This window comes from Schistocerca serialis, chromosome 2, assembly GCF_023864345.2.
Source record: "Schistocerca serialis cubense isolate TAMUIC-IGC-003099 chromosome 2, iqSchSeri2.2, whole genome shotgun sequence".
Taxonomy (NCBI): domain Eukaryota; kingdom Metazoa; phylum Arthropoda; class Insecta; order Orthoptera; family Acrididae; genus Schistocerca; species Schistocerca serialis.
This window is the reverse complement of record NC_064639.1, coordinates 780045869-780067553: the sequence shown is the minus strand read 5'-3', so window position 1 is coordinate 780067553 and position 21685 is coordinate 780045869. Positions and strand designations below refer to the sequence as shown.

The following is a 21685-nucleotide window of genomic DNA, read 5'->3' as shown; positions in this document are numbered from 1 at the left end:
GATGCCCGCAAGCGAAGCCGAAAAGCTGTAGCTTTATGACAAACGATATTTGGCTTGGTTGTACGGAAAAGATCGTGGCTGGAAGCAGAAAAGTTGCGGGATAGAATCCCCCTTGTACTACAGAATATTTCAGTCTGCATTTTGCCTAGACATGATGCAAATCTTCTCCAGGAACTACATGTGGTTCTGATTCACTCTGAACTGTAGGTTGTCATTCCCCCGTACGATTATTGGGGAAGGTCAGGGACATGCAAGTTGCCGAAGTGGTGTCCAACTGAAAGACTTGCATCAGCCTTGGAAACACAAGGAATCATTATTGTTATCATTAGATACGATGCAGCCACACGCACAGAAGTATTGTACTGGAATAGAGCCCTTCGCCCTTTTTTTTAATTTAAAAAATAAGAAAAGCACGATCTCGTCGTACACTCTGCTGGCTTCACATCTGTTTACTTACCACCGTCTCTGCGCAGACCTCTGTACATTCTAGAACATAGTTTTTGCCGATTTGGAATCGTGCCTTCCATATGAAAGCAACGTCGGTTGTCTTGATGTGGTTTCTTTATTCACGACAAGAGTGCTGGGTAAATAACAAAACTAAAAAAAATTACAGCACACCTCCACTGCAGTTTTTATTGATGAAGCACAGACATTGGCGAACTGTGGTGGTTCCCCATCTACGGCCAATTACTTATGGCAGCGGCAGACGTTGTCCCTGCAGTGGCCGCCCTTGTAGCTCCTGTTCATCGCGATACAGTGGACGGCGCACGCCGTATTCCCACACGTGAAGCGCACGTGGCGGCTGCTGTGGACCTCCTCTTCCGCTGGCGCTGAAAATGAGTTTAAAATGGTTCAAATGGCTCTGAGCACTACGGGACTTAACATCTGAGGTCATCAGTCTCCTACACTTAGAAATACTTAAATTTAACTACCCTAAGGACATCACACACATTCATGCCCAAGACAGGATTCGAACCTGCGGCCGCAGCAGCAGCGCGGTTCCAGACTGAAGTGCCTAGAACCGCTCGGCCACCGCGGCCGGCCTGAAAATGAGGGAAGGTCGCTTTAAGCAGTCGCACAAGCTTAGGGGATCGGATTTCACCATGAGGATGCTGAGAAAAAAATACTGTTTTGTTCTTACAATTACAAGTGCATTTGCAAAATTCACTAACAAGTGAACATCCTTGATTTGAAGTACTTGAAATACACGTTCCTGCTGGGATCAATAAACGTTTACTTGTAAATGCAGCATTTCTGTCTCGCTAGAATCGTCTGCAAAATTTTACATTTTGCTTTCCATTTCAGGTGGATCATATCATGAAATTCTGTCACATCATCTTGGAAGAATGCACAGTGTTGCCGCTAAGTTCGTCCCACGGCTCATTGGTCAAGACCAGAAAGACCTTCGCCTCACAATCTGTGAAGACCTTTTGGATAGCGCAAATGAGAGCGAGATGTTCCTTAAGGGAGTCATAACTGGTGAGACGTTGTCGACGCTTATGATGTTGGGACCAAAGTTCAATCTTCACAAAGGGTTGGCAAACGAAAAAAAGCTCGTCAGGTCAGGTCAAATGTCATAGCAATGCGGATAATTTGATTTGACTTTTAATGATTAATTCATCATGAATTCGTTCCGTAGGGGCAAACTGTTATTCGATGGTACTATCGGTACGTGTTGCGACGCCTACAAGTAAATGTGAGAAGGGAACGGACTGAAATGTGGCGAGACAATTCATACCTCTTACATCACAATAATGCAGTCGCACATTCAACCCTGTTCGTGCGTGACTATTGGACAAAAAACGAAATCACTATGCTGCCTCATCCTCCGTACTCTCCAGACTTGGAACTTTTTCTTTTCATTTACAAACCTGAAAACACCGTTAAAAGGATGAAGACTTGCAACGATAGGAGAGATAAAAGGAAATTCGCAGAGCAAGAGTCGCACCAAGACCACTTCCGGAACTGAAACGGCGTTGGGAGTGGTGTATCAATCGTGGCGGAGAGTATTTCAATGGATAACTAAAAGGTATGTGTAGAAATATTGCGGACAAAGTTCCGGAATTTTTGGAACAGACCTCGTATACCCAACACAAAACAAACTGTAAATTAAATGTGTCAATGTGTAGTAGTATAAAATGCTAAATATGAATTACAGTAGAGTTGGTTTAGATATAGAATAGGGTAGAAAATTGCTGGTGAGAGGGCCATAGCTCGATGATATCATTCCGAGCCCTGCCCCTCACACCAGCACCACAACTTAAAAAATGTTGTATTATTGTAACAAGATCACAGTAATCACTATAGATGTTTGATATGGACACACAATATGAGAATTAGCATTTAGTATGAGGTCAAGAGTGGTAAGGCTAGAAGAATGTTCCGAGGTATTCCTCTCATGGCCTTGTTGGTCAAGGGATATTTAGTCAATATCATTCTTTCTTTTGTAATTTTTTTTGGTATAACATATAATCTTCAGATTATAATAACTAAAGATTCTTTTTGTATTATTATTATTTAAAATTACAAGTATGTCTGTTTGTATTTTCTTTTTCTTTTGCTAGTTATCAAAAGCTGCTCAGTAGTTGACCAAAACTGTCTGACACTGTATTTGCTCCGCCTCCACGGGGCGGGACACGGGCGACGGCACATCAGTAACTCAAGTTGATATATGCATTATATCAGTATGTGTAGCTTTGATGGGTCTATGTTCATTACTATGTGGAATTTCCCTTTTTCTTGATCTTGAGTTACTGATATGACGGCTAAGAGACCAACTGCAGTATCACAGCCCGCTTTTTTATACACGCAGCGGGCCTATTTGGCAAGCAGCAAGTGAAAAAAAGAAAACAAATATACAACACATAACTGAGGATGTAGGGTGCAAGTGCTACTCTGACATGTCAAGGTTAGCGCAGAAGAGGAATACGTGACGGGCCGCATCAAACCAATCAAATTATGGTAAGTCGGTGAACCGCGCTTATTAAATATCGGTGATTCACGCTACGAAGCGATTTGAAAATAAGCAAATATATCAAATCAGATGATGGGAGAACTAATAGGAGATACTGGTGTATTTGGAAGCGATCAGTAGATTATTGCACAACACTGTTGTTTGATGTATTCTTGACCACCGTGTAAATGCGTTAGACCTTCACTGGGTGATCGTGGAGGAGTGGTAAGAAATATTGAAGCCTACAATAAAGAGGATGTAAGTAAATCACGGCAATTACGAAAATGAAGCAGTCTTATATAGTTTGTCCCGCCGATATAGAGATCATTAGAATGAAGCTCTTGTTCACTACACAAGGATAAGAAAAGGATTCGACCGTTACTTCTTTGAACCAACTGACACAACAATCACCTAAAATTATCTATGGAAACAACAGAACACACAGGTTATGATTGTGTGATTTGAATTTAAATCCTTTCAAATGCGATTCTAGTCCCCTAGGCCTTTCTCAGTGACTGGAACTCGTTTGACATATCGTAATACGAAGTACCCTCTGTCCTGCATCGTTTATTATCTTACAGAGTAAACATACAGAGGAGATGAGAAAATTGATTCATTAGCAAAGAAATTGTGTCATAATGCCATGTGTAGTTTCACATGGCATGGCAGCTACTCTTGCCGGCCCTTACGAACTGCTCAGCGCCGAACAGACTGCCACGTCATACTCGATCAGTGGGGTGTTTCGGATGTGGGATTGAGGGTGTGGGAATAGCACAACGCTCTCCTAGCCGTTTCTTTACTTCCCAGACGTTGCGGCCGCTTCTTACCACTAAACTAGCTCCTCAGTTGGCGTTACGAGGAAGAGTGTACCCCGTTCCAAAGGCTCCACCAAGGAAAAAGCTCTGACACTAGAAGGAGTTAATCCCTCATCCTATGCATGGCAATCAGACATGCTAATCACTCAGCTACGAAGATGGACGTTTGAGATGATAATTATGGAGCACGACAGTATGAGAAACATGATACAATGGCTCACCTGGGGAACAAGACGCAATGCTGGCAACGGTAAGGAGAGCGAATAAGAAGGCGACAGTGAAGGTCTTCATGGTGACAATCGTGAGATGTCTGTCTCTGATGTACGTTCTAGCGCGCCGACGCTACTCTGTTTATAGAGACACCAGAGACCAGAGTGGGGCCAGGTGCTTCCCCCAGTAGTCTGAGTCAGTGCAAACAAATTGCATTTAGCAGCCTTCTCCGTAACAGCGTCATCTCGTTGTGAAGTGCACGCTGTTGGTCTTTCTCAGAACGAACGTCCTTCTAAGACGCCTCACGCGAGCTTCAAGTCACGCGTCCTGGCTCCATTTCCCAAACAAAGCCAAAGCTCAGCGGCATCCGCCGTATATAAATAGACGAAGGAAACTGAGCAGTTGTTTCAAAAAGGTAACACCTGTAGCACCAGCGTTACAAATATTTGATTCAGGAGGATGGAGCCTCGCACAACCTGCTTCCTCATCTTATTGTCTTGCATTAGTACGGACTCCCCCAAGGATCTGTATTGGCTCCACTGATTTTTAATGTTTGCATCAGTGACATGATAGACACTGAGTCAAGTAAGTTTTGCTACGCTGATGACATGGCTATAGCTGCTCAAAGCAAATGGCTAGAAGATGGTGAAAGAACTCTAACTGCTGACCTAGAAGTACTAAACCAGTGCTACAAAAAATGGGGACTGTGCTCAAACCCAAATAAAACAGAGACCTGCGCCTTCCATTTCAATAGCAGACTAGCAGACAGTGAACTAAATATTACTTTCTGCAGAAATCGAATTAAACATAACAAATGTCCCAAATATTTAGGCAGAACTCTTGACAGGCCACTTACCTTCAAGAAACACCTGGAACTGTTTAGCCAGAAATTGAAAAACCGAAATAACATCATCCAGAGATTAGCAGGTACCACTTGGGGAGCGGATTGAAATACGCTACGCGTTGCAGCAATATCACACGTCTATTCCGTGGCAGAGTACTGTGCCCCTGTGTGGAGTAGGAATGTCCATGTAAAGAAGATTGACGCCCAGATCAATGAAGCCATGAGGACAGTAACAGGGACACTAAAGTCAACACCTCTAGAATGGCTTCATGTCCTCCCAAACGTCACTCCGCCTGAAATCCGTAGACAGCCGGCAACAATTCAGGAATGGCAAAAAATAAATCATGCAGATAAGGCACGAGTACTACCGATACACCAAGTACTAGATGACCGCTGTCGATATCGCCTTAGATCAAGAGCGTCAATATGGGAAGACAGAACACTTGCCCAAGGAAAAACCTATGACTGCCACAAATCCTGGAAAACCAAGTGGAACGATAGTGACATTAACCGACACAATATAGAGGACCCCAGCCAACAACTCCCAGGAATGCAGCTTCCTCGCCAAATCTGGTGCCAGCTTAATGGTTTGAGAACTGGACACGCGAAAACTAAATCCATGCTGTACAAATGGGGCGCCAATGACAACCCAATGTGTGACTGTGAAACTGATGAACAAACATTACAACATCTGGTGCAAGATTGCCCACTGCGAAGATTCTGTGGTGACTGGAGAGACTTCGTGGAGGCCAGCCCTGCTGCCATTAAATGGCTGTCACATTTGGACATAGCTTTTTGACGAATTGTAGCTGTGATTATATTTCAACTTTGCTCAGATTTAATAATGACTGGTGTTTGTTCTGTTTATATTATTATGTATGTGTGTATATATACAGGGTGATTCAAAAAGAATACCACAACTTTAAAAATGTGTATTTAATGAAAGAAACATAATATAACCTTCTGTTATACATCATTACAAAGAGTATTTAAAAAGGTTTTTTTTCACTCAAAAACAAGTTCAGAGATGTTCAATATGGCCCCCTCCAGACACTCGAGCAATATCAACCCGATACTCCAACTCGTTCCACACTCTCTGCAGCATATCAGGCGTAACAGTTTGGATAGCTGCTGTTATTTCTCGTTTCAAATCATCAATGGTGGCTGGGAGAGGTGGCCGAAACACCATATCCTTAACATACCCCCATAAGAAAAAATCGCAGGGGGTAAGATGAGGGCTTCTTGGAGGCCAGTGATGAAGTGCTCTGTCACGGGCTGCCTGGCGGCCGATCCATCGCCTCGGGTAGTTGACGTTCAGAAATCGATTCTTTTAATCTTATCAGCTGCAGACAGTGCTTGAACCAATTTCAGACGATAAGGTTTCATAACTAACCTTTTTCGTAGGACTCTCCATACAGTTGATTGTGGAATTTGCAGCTCTCTGCTAGCTCTGCGAGTCGATTTTCCTGGGCTGCGAACAAATGCTTGCTGGATGCGTGCTACATTTTCATCACTCCTTCTCGGCCGTCCAGAACTTTTCCCTTTGCACAAAAACACATTCTCTGTAAACTGTTTATACCAACGTTTAATACACCACCTATCAGGAGGTTTAACACCATACTTCGTTCGAAATGCACGCTGAACAACTGTCGTCGATTCACTTCTGCCGTACTCAATAACACAAAAAGCTTTCTGTTGAGTGGTCGCCATCTTAGCATCAACTGATGCTGACGCCTAGTCAACAGCGCCTCAAGCGAACAAATGTACAACTAAATGAAACTTTATAGCTCCCTTAATTCGCCGACAGATAGTGCTTAGCTCTGCCTTTTGTCGTTGCAGAGTTTTAAATTCCTAAAGTTGTGGTATTCTTTTTGAATCACCCTGTGTATATATATATATATATATATATATATATATATATATATATATATATATATATATATATATATTTGTATTTATATGTTATGTAAATTTACGATACCGCACTTGCACTGTAAAGCCATACGATAAATAAAAATAAGTACGGAGAACGTCTTCTGAAAGCTCTCAGTTAGCTGATACTTTTTCCTCAACGTTATCCGCTACAATTATTCGCGGCATAGTGACAAGACAGTGCCATCTGAATCCAAATGACTGTCATCTACGTTTCAATTGGTTGTAAAGTTCGTTTATACTGGATGTTCGGAAATTCCGATTACAAACTTCTGGGACTTGTAGAAGGGAGAGAGTATGCAATTTTCTGAATAGCAAACCATGTCCTTCAGTTCAGATGTGTAACGCGTTCAAGTCTGCCGAGGAAAAGAGAAATGTCTCAGAGATGATTGTCCTAGTATGCAATAGAGTAAAGAGAATGGCGTGCGCTACGTCAGACGGTCACCTGATATCACATACCGTCTGCCTTGCTACGACACTCCTGTAGAGACAGAGGAAAATCTGCTGGCACGAGCTCCGGCCACGGCACTAGAAGCCGTAGAGACACCAGGTAGGATGGAGTGCGTGTATCAGAACATGTTCCTTTGGTACAATGTCTGTTACAACGTTGGCAGTAGCCACAGCGAGCCGCTGTGGTAATGCATCAATACTGCTCTGCACGTGCAGTATGCTTTTCTTTCATTCTCTTTTTCCTTGTTGTTTTAATGATGTAATCACGTAATGTTTAAGTGTTCATACAAACACATGTGCTTAAGTCAAAAATTTATGTTTCGTTATGTTTCCTTTCGAATTGTTACCTAATAATTGTTCTGCATCACGCATAATTCAATTCCTCATGGAGAAGTGCATGAGTTAAACATCTGAAATGAAACGCGTACGTGTCCGAACGTGAGGTCATATTCAAATTATTATGTACTCACTCCCCTCCACAAGTCCTAGATGTCATAAGAATGTTCTAGGCGTATTTGGACGACTGGTAACATTATCAACAGACAAAAGTACTGCCGCCAAGTAAAAAAATCAAATGTCATTTGCATACTAGTTTTGAGAGACGGCAAACAAAAAATTCACCTAGTTCGTTATCCACCGAGTTCATAACATGATCACCAACAGCCAGCTACCATATGCAGCCACTGCCCAAAGTACTTAGTACTGGTCACCATGGCTGAACTTGTCAGTTGGTCTCTTTCATGATGTATAGCATTGTGAGTTACTGAATTAAAATGGCAACGAAGGGAAGGTGATCGCTATCGTGTTGAGGCTTCTTGATGTTTTGCAGAATTCCAGTGAGCCGCAAATGTCTAATTCATTCATGGCGAAATAAATACTGACATAACTCTGTGAAATTACTGTGTGCATTGCTCCAGTAAGAGAATGTAATCTTGTAGCTTATCACTCTAATCAAGATATGACAATATATCGTGCCAGTCTCAGAGTTCAAAATTAATTTACATATAACTCTTTTACGCTAGTGGTGAGAAAGGTTTCCAGTGCCTACAATTGTGTGCAGAAATCTGCTGTCCTCTCTCTCTAGTAACATAATTGGGACATATACGCTGCCGATAATCAGGTGTGTTAATCAACCGAATGTATCTCTTTCACAAAAATGTCTTTTCTCTTCCTAGGTGGGCAGAAACTGTAAGGAATGTGAACACTTTACCTACGATATTGAATCAGTAAAGATTATTAGCGTCTACTATTCTCATGTATTGTCTGATTGGTGACACTACTAATTAGTAATTCAAACACCTCAAAGACTTTCAAAACTAGGTGCTACCAAATATTTAATTAAGATCCGATTGAAGATTGAAGGAGCGAATGGTGTTCAAGGACCCCTAACGCAAAAGAATTATTGTTAATCCACAACGTACTACTAAAATAGTATCCTAACGATCTGAACTGCGTTCTACTTGATTTGCCGGTCCTCTAGTGTCTATGCGGCACTGCCGTTCGACTATAAAATGGGTACGACAAAAAGGAACGAAGGAACGCATCACCTTTGTCTTGCAAGAACGGCAAAACAACGGCTCTATCATCATTCTGCACATGCCGAGTGCTAGTTAGAGTCCCCTGTAGACACACCAAAGGTGAACGAGAGTTGTAGCTTATTGCACTCCAAACATACAGCCTGGGGTGGAGATAGTGTGTCTCTACGAGACAGCCAAATGGTTCAAATGGCTCTGAGCACTATGCTACTTAACTTCTGAGGTCATCAGCCACCTAGAACTTAGAACTAATTAAACCTAACTAACCTAAGGACATCACACACATCCATGCCCGAGGCAGGATTCGAACCTGCGACCGTAGCGGTCGCTCGGTTCCAGACTGCAGCGCCTAGAACCGCACGGCCACACCGACCGGCACCAGACAGCCTCATCAGGTCTAAATCATACATGCAAACGATTATAACTTGCGTCCATTCAGAAACATCATCCATCACTGAAGACCACAGCAAGCCATTCCATCTTCCAATTCATTCTGTGACAGCACCAGACGAACCGTGCACGTCAATACTGTGGCGTGTGTGGAAGACAGTTAGAGGTGTGCGTGCCCATAGTTCCACTGCTAATAACTGGTTCTCAACAGTTCGTGTTGGCACGTTTGGGCTCAAAAGTGCTCTTATCTGGGGTGGGACAACTTTACAATCTACCACTGCTTCCTTTATAATATGACTATCCTGGAGGGGTCTGTGCTGCACGACCATACAGAATTTCATCTGTAGGTGTGTGACCACTGACACCAGGATGTAATTTTTTTCTGGCAATGTATATGGAAAGCTTTCAGGCGAAAAAATAGTTCTGAAATTTAGACTACAGCTATTTATAGCAAATATTTCTTTGAGAAGTAACAGAAGACGTGGGTACACTTGGAGACCATCATGACTCGTATGAATACATAAACTGAATACAAAGTGATTACGTAAACAGACGGGACGTCAGTTCTAGTGGATATCTGCATGCATATATGAACCCATATCGTAAATGTGTAATGTTAGAAACTGCATTTGTACTCGAAAGAAGAAAGAATATTGCTCGATACACCACACATGTGAATATTGAAAAATATGAAGCCGAAGCTCGTTATACCACGCAAGTGAATACCGAAAAATATATAGCTGATAAATTCTTGCCTATGAAGAAGTAGTGTGAATAGTTAAATGGAAAAGTAATGTAATAAAACAAACATTGAGATAATGTTGGCAGAAGTAATGGTTTCATCTCTGATAAGTATAACTAATGAACCACAGTGAGAGATACTATAGCTTACCTACAAAGAGTAGATACATAATAATACACACTATATGAAAGGAAGGCACAGTACAGGTCGATTAGAACGGAAATCAACATAGTGGGTACACAAATAAAAATCAAGTGGTTAAGAGCGAAATGAGAACAATTACTACAAGCTGATACCCTTTGTGCTATTGCACATCCCAGGGATGCTTCCTGGTATCTGGGGACAGGAAGGTTTTGTCCTGCCTGTATAGAAGAGACACATCTATCCTGAATTCTGCTAGGTGGATGATGGTCCTGAGGGAGTGGCTTCCCCATTACACGCGGTCTTTTCTAGTGTCTGTTGAAAACTGAGAATCCCTGGCACTGTAACGAGGAAAAACTGTAGGAGAACTTGAAGCAAAATTCAGAGTCCAGCACTGCAACAAGGCCACAGCTATACAACAGGTGCCAGTCACTGAAATGCGTGACAGATCCTATCTTTACAGAGAAGGAGCACTGAACCAAGTCATAGCACGATGTCACGTGACAGACGCCGCTTGGTTGACCTACTGCCGTTCACTCCACGCCTCCAAGACACCAAGACACTCCACGCAATTTACTGTAGAATCAACAGGGACAGCAGTATTTAGCCATGGCTCTACCAGCTCGTCATCGTTTAGCTTTCTGGGCAGTAAGTGATGTCCAGTCTGTGTCTGTCAGCGCCTGTCACCATAACTCTGGTACTATCAGGCAGCAAACAAGGCACCTCTGCCTCTCTGCCCAATCCGGACAGCCAACACCACTCAAAGCCACACAACCCCACTTGTAAGACGTCGTGGTCTCCTGACCTTCATTGCTTACATATTCCGCCCTCACAATCATATTCCACACATCAAGACGCTTCATTCGAACCCAAACTCGATAAGGTAAAGTCAATGTTGTATGAATTCATGTAAACGATATGGAAATAACTAATAAATCGCAAGCGCGCACTGTGGTTGAAATACTCGCGGCTGGCGTACACACATACATTCCAGACACGACGGTCACAGGAGCTTTTAGTTCGAGAGAGGCAATAGCACGCCAGGGGGCTGGTCCCAACCCATCTACGTCGGCCGGTGACCGCCTGTAGAGCAGACAGCGTTTGCCCGAGTGAAAGGACGACCCCGTGTTCGGCTTAAAAGCAAATTCCGCTACATTGTGTGGGAGCGGCAAGCCTACGCATTCTTTACACATAGCACGCAGTTTCAGAGATTTTCACAGGGAGACAGCAAACGCCAAACGGCGATGCTACAGATTTCCGGATTGGTCGCCTTAAACAAAAAGTCATTCTCCCGTTTTAGAAGAGCAATGCTGATTGGCAGGTCTTGAGCTGAAGGAGTAATGGAACAGACCGAAAGATTTACCCCTTCACGTCTGCCATGGAGAGGGGCCGTTCCGTTGTCGCTCTTGGAGCGATAACACGTAACGAGAGCGTGCGCGCTCGTACGTGTACTCAAAGAGCGAGGAACAAGTCTCTTCCCAGTACTTCACTGGGAGAGCACCTCTGTCGAGAGCGAATCGAAGTGCGACTCTATATTGAGTCCTTGTGATTAAGCATTGTTCACTGTGTTGGCTGCCACACGTATTGTGAAGTGTGAACGGACAGAGTTATAGTTAAATGCCTGCGAGCGAATTTTGAGTGGCATCACGGTGGACTGGTTATCTGACCAGTGTGCCACGCCAATAGTTGGACTAGGGGCGAATAGAAGTCCTTGACTTCATCAAGGCGTAGCGAGAGTTTGATTGGCGAAGGTCAATCCAGATAGCACGATAGTTATCTTATTTGCTAACAGCGAGTGGCGCAGACAGCAGTCATCGCAGCTTACGGTATTGTGCGCTACAGCTATTGCAAGCCCCATATTTCCTCCACGACAGTACACTTCACTGCATTTCACACGCGACAGCCTCAACCATACCTAGCAACATTCTAATGGATAATTATTCAAGTTGAGTAGGCGCAGTTTCTTGTTTATTATTAGTTACTGATATCTGCATTGCGTGTAGTGTTAACACATTTTGTGGGAAATCAACTTTCCCAGGCATGTTTGCACACTTCGTCGTTATTTATTTATACGGCGCGCTGTGGAGAGTCAGCGTAACTCTGTGAGACACCCTGTAATTGCTTCTTGTGATGTAGCGGGACAGGCAGAGTGGAGAATCTCCTACTCGATGGTCAGTTTTTCAGACCTGTGAAAGAGTGAAGTGAACACAATATGGCGACTTACCTTCCCTCACACTTCCACTCCACACATCTCCCTCTTCACTCTGATACAGCCCTGGAACACAGTTTTTTGCGTTATTAGGGCAAAAAGAAAAAAGTGACCTCTATACACCCCCTACCCTAACAGCCACACTAACCACCGGTCAGAATTTTCAGAATGTTGTTCATGACTCTTCCTTTCTTCAGTAGTGTATTTTGCTGGTACTTAGGACATAAATGTACCCCATTAATTTGAAGGTGAGATATGTAAACAGATACTTACGTCAAGGAGCGAGCTGTAACAGAAGAGAGAATTATTTGTTCTCCACAAATACTGTGTAGCTACTGATGCATGTGATTCCTCATCTGGACTGCTGTTCTCATAAAAATACCACAAGCTGTTTCATTGCGCAGACTGCTGGCTCTGCATCTGTTCACTTACCACCGTCTCTGTGCTCGATAATAGTGGTGAAGTTGTTTCTTACCTCCGTACCTTAAATAGCTTACTTTTGACCAATTTGGAACTGCACCTCTTATGTGGGTGCAACATGTGTCACCTTGGTAGAGGTTGCTTGATCAGTACAAATGTGTGGGGTGAACAACAAAATAAGACGCAAATATTCAGCGTATCTCTACAGTGCTGGACCGTTTATTGCTGAGAGTACATGTAAGAGACCAGTAGTCTCCTACTTGCGGCAGTGGCAGACGCCCCCTTTGCAGTGTCCGCCATGGTAGCCTCTGTTCATCGCGACGCAGCGGACGGCGCACGCCGAGTCTGCCACACCCAAACCGCTCAGCGCGTCACACGTGAAGCGCACGTGGCGGTCGCCGTGGTGCTCCTCCTCGGCTGGTGCTGGAAATGAGCAACATAGCTTTTAGCAGTCTGTCACAGACGCATTGCGAATCGAATTTAACCACGAAAATCTCGCGAGAAAAGTGCTGCTGATTACATAAAATTTAAGGTGTGTTTCCGCAATTCATTAGCAAAAGATTACCTCACCTTTAAAATTCTCGAAAATACACTTGCCTGTTTGGTGCAATAGTAGTACGCTTATTAATGTAGCATTTGTATCTCTCTACAGTCCTCTGAGCTATATCACATTTTAGTTTCTTTGCAACTTTAAATTTTATGGCGTTATTATAATTAGTTCTGTCATGTAGCATTAGCCGCGCGGGATTAGCAGAGCGGTCTTAGGCGCTGCAGTCATGGACTGTGAGGCTGGTCCCGGTGGAAGTTCGAGTCCTTCCTCGGGCATGGGTGTGTGTGTTCGTTCTTAGGATAATTTAGCTTAAGTAGTGTGTAAGCTCAGGGACTGATCACCTTAGCAGTTAAGTCCCATAAGATTTCACACACATTTGAACATTTTGTAACATCAGAATGCTTCATGCGACAGTATCTACATCTGCCTGCTGGTTCAAGAGGAACATTAAATATTTTAGGCGGTGGTAGTATAGAGACTTCCTCTAGTAAAACACCCATATAGCATGTGTCCAGCTTTGTTTGGTTGATACGATAAGTGTGAAAAGCTTTTGTGGTAGAAACGCTGCTGCTGCTTGTAGAGAATACGGTAGACGGTTTCCAGAAATAGCTACAACCTGTCACTTTTCGTGACGTTTCAATTATTGTTATACCACGAGTGTTTCCAAGTCGCCGAGTGACTCATAGTCAGATGTTATACAGCATAATGATGCTGAACCGCTGGGCGACTTTCAACCGATCATCATACAATTAGAACTGAACCATCACAAAAAGTGAATGATTGCAGTCATTTCTGGAAACCTTTATGCAACACATACGCGGAGTACGATATGCTTAATGGATGAATCTTCTGATGTGATAGATGCGCTCTAATCCACAGAGTAGCAGAGTGAAGAGTGTTTACTTGCGTTTTCAGTACACTACGAGAGACTGGTGCAGGAGCCGCAGTCATATCTCATCTGAAGATGGGAATGAACAGAGGGGGTGAAGTATAAGACCTAACACAATTGCGTAACGTATCCCATCAACAAGCACACACAAACTTTTTGGTCGAATTGGTGTTTCATGTACAAGAATATGGAGGACATTACATACGCATGCGTCGACCCTTTTCATTTCCATCCGATTCAAAATATTTGAGGAGGACATGAATGTAGCAGACTGCAATTTTCTCGTTAGTTTATTGTAAATCACAGAGTAATACCAATGGAAACTGTTTACTGATGAGGCAACTTGCACTTATGATGCTGCCAAGAACACTCGTGTCTAAGATCGGCGATCTGACGTAAAAACGCACTGTGTAGGAACACACTTTCATCAATGTTTATACCCAAATGTGCCGTGGGATGTGATCGACTAATCAGAAGATTGGACCAACTGTGTTAATGCATCGTCTCATATGTCCCCAGTATCTAAGACTTCCTTGAAAGCAAGCTACCATCATTCTTCGAGGAATTTACTTTGGATACGAGGTTGGGTGTGTTCTTCCAGCATCACGGGATCCTTGAACTTTGTAATCTAAACCAAACATTCCCCGAACGACGGCTCAATAAAAATACAATGGGTTTACAAAAAGTTTCCGTTTGAGGGCATTGCTGCAGCGTATATGCAACGAAGCGCTACTCCGAAGCGAGTACAAAAGCACCGCTATGTAGGCATGGGAATAGTGTGGCACTCCTATCTTTCCGACGTGCGTGCGGTAAATGCGGAAACGCGAACTATCGCGACGCTGTTACCAAATGCATCTAAACACGACCAACGTACTGTTGTTCTTTTTTCAGCTGCCGAAGGACAAACAGCGGTAGTCGTCCCTCGGAGAATGAAAAACCTGTATGCGACAGCATGTCTATAGAAAACTAACGTCAATGTGTGTCGCTGCTTCATGATGACGTACGTTCCTATACGGCAAATGTCGTAACGCATAAGTGACGTCAACTCAAGTGGGAGACACTACAACACCCAGTCTACAAGAAAAATGGTTCAAATGGCTCTGAGCACTATGGGACTTAACATCTATGGTCATCACTCCCCTAGTACTTAGAACTACTTAAACCTAACTAACCTAAGGACAGCACACGACACCCAGTCACCACGAGGCAGAGAAAATCCCTGACCCCGCCGGGAATCGAAGCCGGGAACCCGGGCGCGCGAAGCGAGAACTCTACCGCACGACCACGAGCTGCGGACCCCAGTCTGCAGTCTTGGAAAATGGGAAATTTGTGGTAAGGACTATGGGACCAAACTGCTGCGGTCATCGGACCCTGGGGCTTACGCAGTACTTAATCTAACTTAAACTAACTTACACTAAGGACAACACACACACCTATGCCCGAGAGAAGATTCGAACCTCCGACGGGGGGGAGCCGCGCGAACCCTGACAAGAAGCCTCCGACCGCACGGCTACTTCGCGCGCCTCTACAGTCTTGATTTCTTCCTACGCTATTACCACACCTGCAGTCCCTTAAAAAAGCCGTTGAAGGGTCGACGATTCCTATCGGTCGATGATACGCTGCAGGCAGTTACAGGCTTCTTCACGCAACAAGTCACGTGGTTTAGCAATCGGCTGTCTTCAACCTGGTGTTTGGTTTGGATGTTTACCTTAACGCTCACGGCGATATTGCCTGATTGGAATTTCCGACTGTGGACTGCACGGCCTGGGAACGGAAACTTTTTGATCGCTCTTTATAGTTTCGTTTATTGATCACCAAGGGCTTCAGACCTGACCACTTGATTGTCACGTGTGGTGACAGTTGATAGGTGACGTCTACAAATCAAAAGTAAACAGTAGAGACGAACTGATCGGTCGCACTATGAACAGCGCTACGCTCATAAAAGATCGGTAAGGCAACCTTAGACATACCACTCGTGATGTTGTCGAGAATTTTCGAGAGAGCAGTGAAGTCTTAATTGGAATTTATGAAAATATACTCAGAATTCTATCATTTTCCTTTGCTTAAGGCCTTCTGCGAGTATTTGTGTCACATTCTAACACCATTCGATACTACCAACTTCTAAGATACCTACTGTTCCCACTGAAACATCTTGTATACATTGTGAATTATTAAAAGCACAAGTCAACGAATACGTTTTATTGTAGTTATGGTTTCTTCCCGTTACGCTCAGACAATGATTAGAATATCTGAAACAGGTTACGGAGGATGTCTGATGTAGCTATGTATCGATGAACAACACAAGTTTGTAAGAAACAGAGGACGACATTAAACCAGTCGAAACTAACTAAAAAGTTGTAAAGACTTGAATAATTGCGTACTGTCGCCTAAGAGACTCCTTTGGCAATGGTCCACGGTTAACTGTATTTCACTGTCACAGACTCTGAAGGGTAACTGCCATTTGGCAGTAATCCATACAACGTTCAGTTGGTGGTATGTTGCAAGCTGGTAAGGCAGACCAGAAACATTCCCTGTATCTTTACAAAGAACACATTGATGTGCTCAGCAACATGTGGTTCGGCATTATCATGCTGCAAAATAGCGACAACATTGTGCTGAAGCAACGTTTGCTTTTACAACTTTCATGAGGCAGGAGCCGTTCCAGAGAACAACCTAGTAGGAATTGTGATCGTCACAAGAATCTGCGGTGATAGCTTTCGAAATAAGGTGGTTAACATTGCTGGTTTCTGACGTCCGGGTCCCGAGTTGGAGTCTGATAACTGCTCACATTTTTCTATGGTTAAATGATTAGAAAGAAAAATTGTCTCGTCGGGATATTTGTGAAGCAGCTCAAATAAACAACTTCCGAATTCACACGCAAGCCGACAAATTGGCGTCAAATCGAAGGGCACAGCCTGCAGTCATGCGATATTTATTTACAACGCATGGTCACTTCGGAAATTTTATTTACAATGTATGGTCACTTCTGAAACTATGCCCGTTGTTTGTCTCGCATGATGTTCCATAAAGAAACGCTGTAAAGTTATTGCTGGGAACGAAGTATCAGACAACATTTCACAGGACAACCCTCTCCTCCGTCACCATTATGACACAAACATTTCTGTAGTATTTGTGTTTTGCGTGGCAGCCGGCAGCGTGGTAGCCGCTGCAAGACAAGATCATTCAAACAGTAAGTTTGCTTTATGGAACCAAATGCATCAGTCGATAGCAAAATGTATTTTGTCCTGCGCTAGAAGTGAAAAACAAAACAACGTGAATAGGCTGAAAAAAGTCATCTCAGGAAGTTGACACATCTGTCCGAAAACGGTGGCAGCATCATCCTACATGCCGAGATAGAATGACGTATTTATGCACTGCACTGGCAGGGCTGCACGACAACGTGTCAAACTGTGGACACGGGGATGGGCTTGATTTCGTCACGGTCTGTTTCGAGTCGTTTTCGCCAGCCATTTCCGTTTATTTTTAGGAGCCATGCGTCTTATGGAATATAGGGCCTGTTTTATCCATTTCGTCCAGGACATATCAATAGACATTTGTTCGACATTAATTACGCAAATCAAATTGAAAATCGATGACGTGGAAGTAATGTTTACCGTACTTCGATAAATATTTACCAAGAAAAATCGCCAAAGAGCCGTACGCTTTGAGAAGATATTTTATTTTGACATCCAGTTTCGGCATTACAGTATGTCATCTTCAGGATCCATATGCACCTCACGTATAGACATTCAGATGTTTCAATACTGGCATAGGGGCCATCAACTGGCATCATGGGGATGACTATACCATGTCCCAACCCTCCCACAAAGAAAAACCTTGACAGTACAAGGAGCTGACCCCAGACCCTCTGTACGACACTCAGACGTGCTCATCACACAGCAACGGTGGTGGACGCTTAAGACGATGCGGATCGTGACAACATGAGAGATATGAAGCTTGACTCACCTGAGGAACAAGAGGCAATGCTGGCAATGGTGAGGAGAGCGAATAACAAGACAACGATGGAAGTCTTCATGGTGAAGTAATCTCGCACTGGAATTTGCCTCTGCTGTAAACCTGCTACATGCTCTTCCGCACCAGCGTCACAGTATTTATAGAGACCAGGGTGGGGCCACGTGCTTCCCCCACCAGCCTGACCAAGCGCAAACAAAATTCATTTAGGAGCATCTTCTGTGCCAGTCACCTCGTTGCGAAGTGCACATTCTTTGTCTTTCCCAAAACGAACGACCTTCTGCGACAGCGCACGCAAGTTATAAGTCACGCATCGAGGACAAACAAAGCTAAAATTTCAGCGACATCCGCCATATATAAACAAACGCAGGAAATGAGAACTTGTTACAAAACGGTAACACCTGTAGCAATCATGTCGTAAATATTTAGTGCAGGAGGGACGAACCTCGTACAACCCATTTCCTTATCTTGTTGTCTTAGATTAATGTGGAAGGCGCCTCTTCTGGAAACTCCCAGTTTGCTGATGGTGTTTCCTTAAACTTTTCCTGTACTGTTATTCGCGGTACGGTCACAAGAAGGCAGCATCTGAGTGCAAACGACTGTCACTCGTGGTTTCGTTCATGGAAAAGCTTGTTTATAGATACGCCAATTATTTCATCATTGATAAGATCGTCGTAGACACATTCGGGCGCCTAGATACTTTATCAAATATAAGATTACTGTCAGCAAGTACAAAATCAAATTATATTATTTACAAGATTTGGCAGGGGGACCTTCCGGTCCCAAAATTTAGATCAGGATCAGACTTCGCAGGGTTGTAGTACCTCCAGGGTGTCCACTCACAGAAATCTTAAAGCGCACTACCTAGAAAATTCCGAGAAAAAGGTCTCAAATGTTTTAAGCATAGCTCATACGCAAATCACATATGGTCAGATGCAAATTTCCAGTAAACAAGTGAAATAGCTCAGTCAGTAGCGTGTTATATTATTTATCATACGGTCGATCAGTGTTCGATCCTACATGTAGGCTCGGTTTTATTTTGTTTTCTTAATTATTTTAATGACCTAAAGTATTATCAATTAAATCATAAATTATTTTATTTTGTTTATGAAATGACTGTCAAAGACTGCTTGAAATGTGAATTACCCTCGTCAATATTTTCTTTTTCAAAAGTTGAATAATTTCTAACGCATTTTAATGGACATAAATTAAAACGTTAATTACTATCATTATAAAGTTATTACAAACTTGAGCGATATAATAAGCTGTGGAAAGGGTATAAATATTCGTTGCAAATCCGAGGAACCGGTGTCTTCGTGGAAAAGTAGAATATAGCTGTTGCCCTATTGTACATACAAACAAGTAAGCTTGCTTGCTGCAAATAACTTCAACGACAATTTCTCGTGAGCAATGTTGATGGATGAAGAAATTTACAGACGTACTGTGGACAGGTAGACCGAAAAAATACTTGCTCATGAAAATGAAAACTTTTAAGATGAACATTTCGAAAATTACGAAGACTATGAATATGAAACAGAAGAAAAGAAGGCAAGAGAAGCAAACTGTTTTTCTTTGGATTACAAAATCGCAGAGGCCCACCGCACGTGAAAACTGCAGACATTACAAAAAAAACGCGATGCAGCCGGTCAAGAAAAAAGGAATGTTTATTCCAATGGGAAGAAGAAATAAAAAAGGAGGCAATCAATTTGATAAGTACGCAGAAATCAGTTCCTGGACTTATGATCGGTTTGTTGAAGCCAGAGAGTATTATCAGCAAGTGACTACACGGAATTTACAACAGTGGGCCTTAGCAGCAGCAAAACAATTTACAGCTTCTGAATTTAAAGCTTCTGACAGCTGGGTTCAAAGATTCAAAAATAAGAAGGGAATTTATCAGCGAAAAGTGACAAGATTTGTTTCAAGAAAAGAAATAGCGACGATCGAAGAAACCTTGGTTGCTGCAGAAACTTTTCGAACCCAGATGTTAACATTGAGAGCGAACAAACATTAGAGCCATTTTTTCTCGGAATTTTCTGGATAGTCCACTTTAAGATTTCTGTGAGTGGACACCCTTGAGGTATCCTACTAAATTGCTAGTCTCATCTGAATTTCCGAGACTGGAAGGTCTCCATGTCAGCGATGACAAACGAAGACATAAATTTGCTAGTTATCCAATGAGTTCGTGACATTATCACCAGCAGAAAGCCGCCATATCTGACCACTGCGCGATGTCATTTGAAGCGGTCGCCAGGGCTGAAATTAGTAGCTAATCCCTTTCATAACATAGTGTATTATGTTACTGAATTAATAAATCAATAAAGGGAAGTTGTTCTCCATTGTGTTCAGGTCTGATGATGTTTTGGGGAATTCCAGAGAATCGCAATAGTTAATAATTAATTCATTCATGACGAAAGAAATATTAGCAAAATATCCTGAAATTATTCTGTCTAGTGCTCCATTGCGAGAATTTAACATCATGGCTCGCCACTGTAAACAAGGTATGACAATTTATACATCTTCTCAGTAAGTTTAATTATTTACATATGAATGTGTTACGCTAGAAATGCGAAACTGGTGCCAGAGCATTGGTATAGTCAATATTTCTTTCTTTCTAGTATGTACGCGCTGCCGATTATTAGGTACGTTAACAATCGGACACGTTTCTTTCGCAAATATCTCTAGGTACCCACAACTAAACGAAATGCAAGCGTTCACCTTGAATATTGCTTGAGTAAGAGGAAAGATTATTATACATCACTGTTTTTATGTATTCTGTAGCTGGTAAAGATGCTGGTCACGAATCCAAACGCCTCGGTAGCTTCCCTGACTGGGTGTCCCCAACTATTTGATAAAGACAAATTAAAGACGGAATGAACCCGTAGAGTTCAGTGATACCTCGAGCGGAAGAATTAATAATAATCATTGACGTCCCCTTGCAATACGTAATTAATTCTACTGCAAGTAATGCGATTTTCATAATCTCGCGGTGGACTTTTCCTTTTCAGCAAACTATAGACTTGGTTTTACCAACCGCCCAGTACAAAGAAAAACATTGTATGAGTCATCTCATGTTTTGTTAGAATTATAATTGTTTGCTGGTGCTAGAAACGTGATGAGAAAGAGGAACACGCTAAACTTAAATTTAGCAATGAAATGGTAGGATACGAAGAGCTTGTGATTGCTCAACTGAAGTTCAAGAAACACATGCTGGATGTTCTCTTATGATACGTCATTAGGGTGGTCCTTATCTTTTCGAATTTCGTGTTTCTTCACGCACGACACCTTTTCTTATTCGTTTTGTTTTAAGAAGAATTTTAAGAACTATTTTGTTGAAACTGAAGACTAGGAGCCCATGCCGCTGTCGCTGAGATGCTGCGTCAGTCACTATGTGTTGTTTACTACTGCTTACGTAAGTGCTTGAGTGCTATCATACCTCAAAATTAAATTTTCACTCTGCAGCGAAGTGCGCAGTGAAATGAAACTTCCTGGCGTATTAAAACTTCGTGCACGAGAGAGATCCGATCTCAGGACCTTTGCCTTACGCGGGCAAGTGCTCTATCGATTGAGTTACCCAAGCATAAATCACGACCATTTCTCATACCTTTGCTTTCACCAGCACCGAATCTCCTATCT

The 21685-nt window shown here is 42.8% G+C and overlaps 1 protein-coding gene and 1 long non-coding RNA gene across 2 annotated transcripts; both read right to left on the bottom strand.

Annotated features, from left to right (window-relative positions):
* Positions 1-607: 607 nt before the first annotated feature.
* Positions 608-4151, bottom strand: LOC126458005 (uncharacterized). The gene is made up of 2 exons (XR_007585561.1): positions 3990-4151; positions 608-830 (listed from the first exon to the last, which is right to left on the bottom strand). It is a non-coding gene; the product is annotated as an uncharacterized LOC126458005 (long non-coding RNA).
* Positions 4152-12831: 8680 nt separating this feature from the next.
* Positions 12832-18190, bottom strand: LOC126458004 (defensin-1-like). Its single transcript, XM_050094779.1, has 2 exons — positions 18047-18190; positions 12832-13064 (listed from the first exon to the last, which is right to left on the bottom strand). The coding sequence occupies exons 1-2, from the start codon at positions 18114-18116 to the stop codon at positions 12898-12900; spliced, it is 237 nt and encodes a 78-aa protein (XP_049950736.1). The 5' UTR covers positions 18117-18190; the 3' UTR covers positions 12832-12897.
* Positions 18191-21685: the final 3495 nt, after the last annotated feature.

What these genes read in the sequence shown, in the direction of transcription:
- LOC126458004 (XM_050094779.1), bottom strand. Translation starts at nt 18,116, where the DNA reads ATGAAGACTTCCATCGTTGTCTTGTTATTCGCTCTCCTCACCATTGCC. An exon ending in CATTGCCTCTTGTTCCTCAG is followed by an intron (nt 13,065 to 18,046) that starts GTGAGTCAAGCT and finishes GCTCATTTCCAG; the next exon opens with CACCAGCCGAGGAGGAGCAC.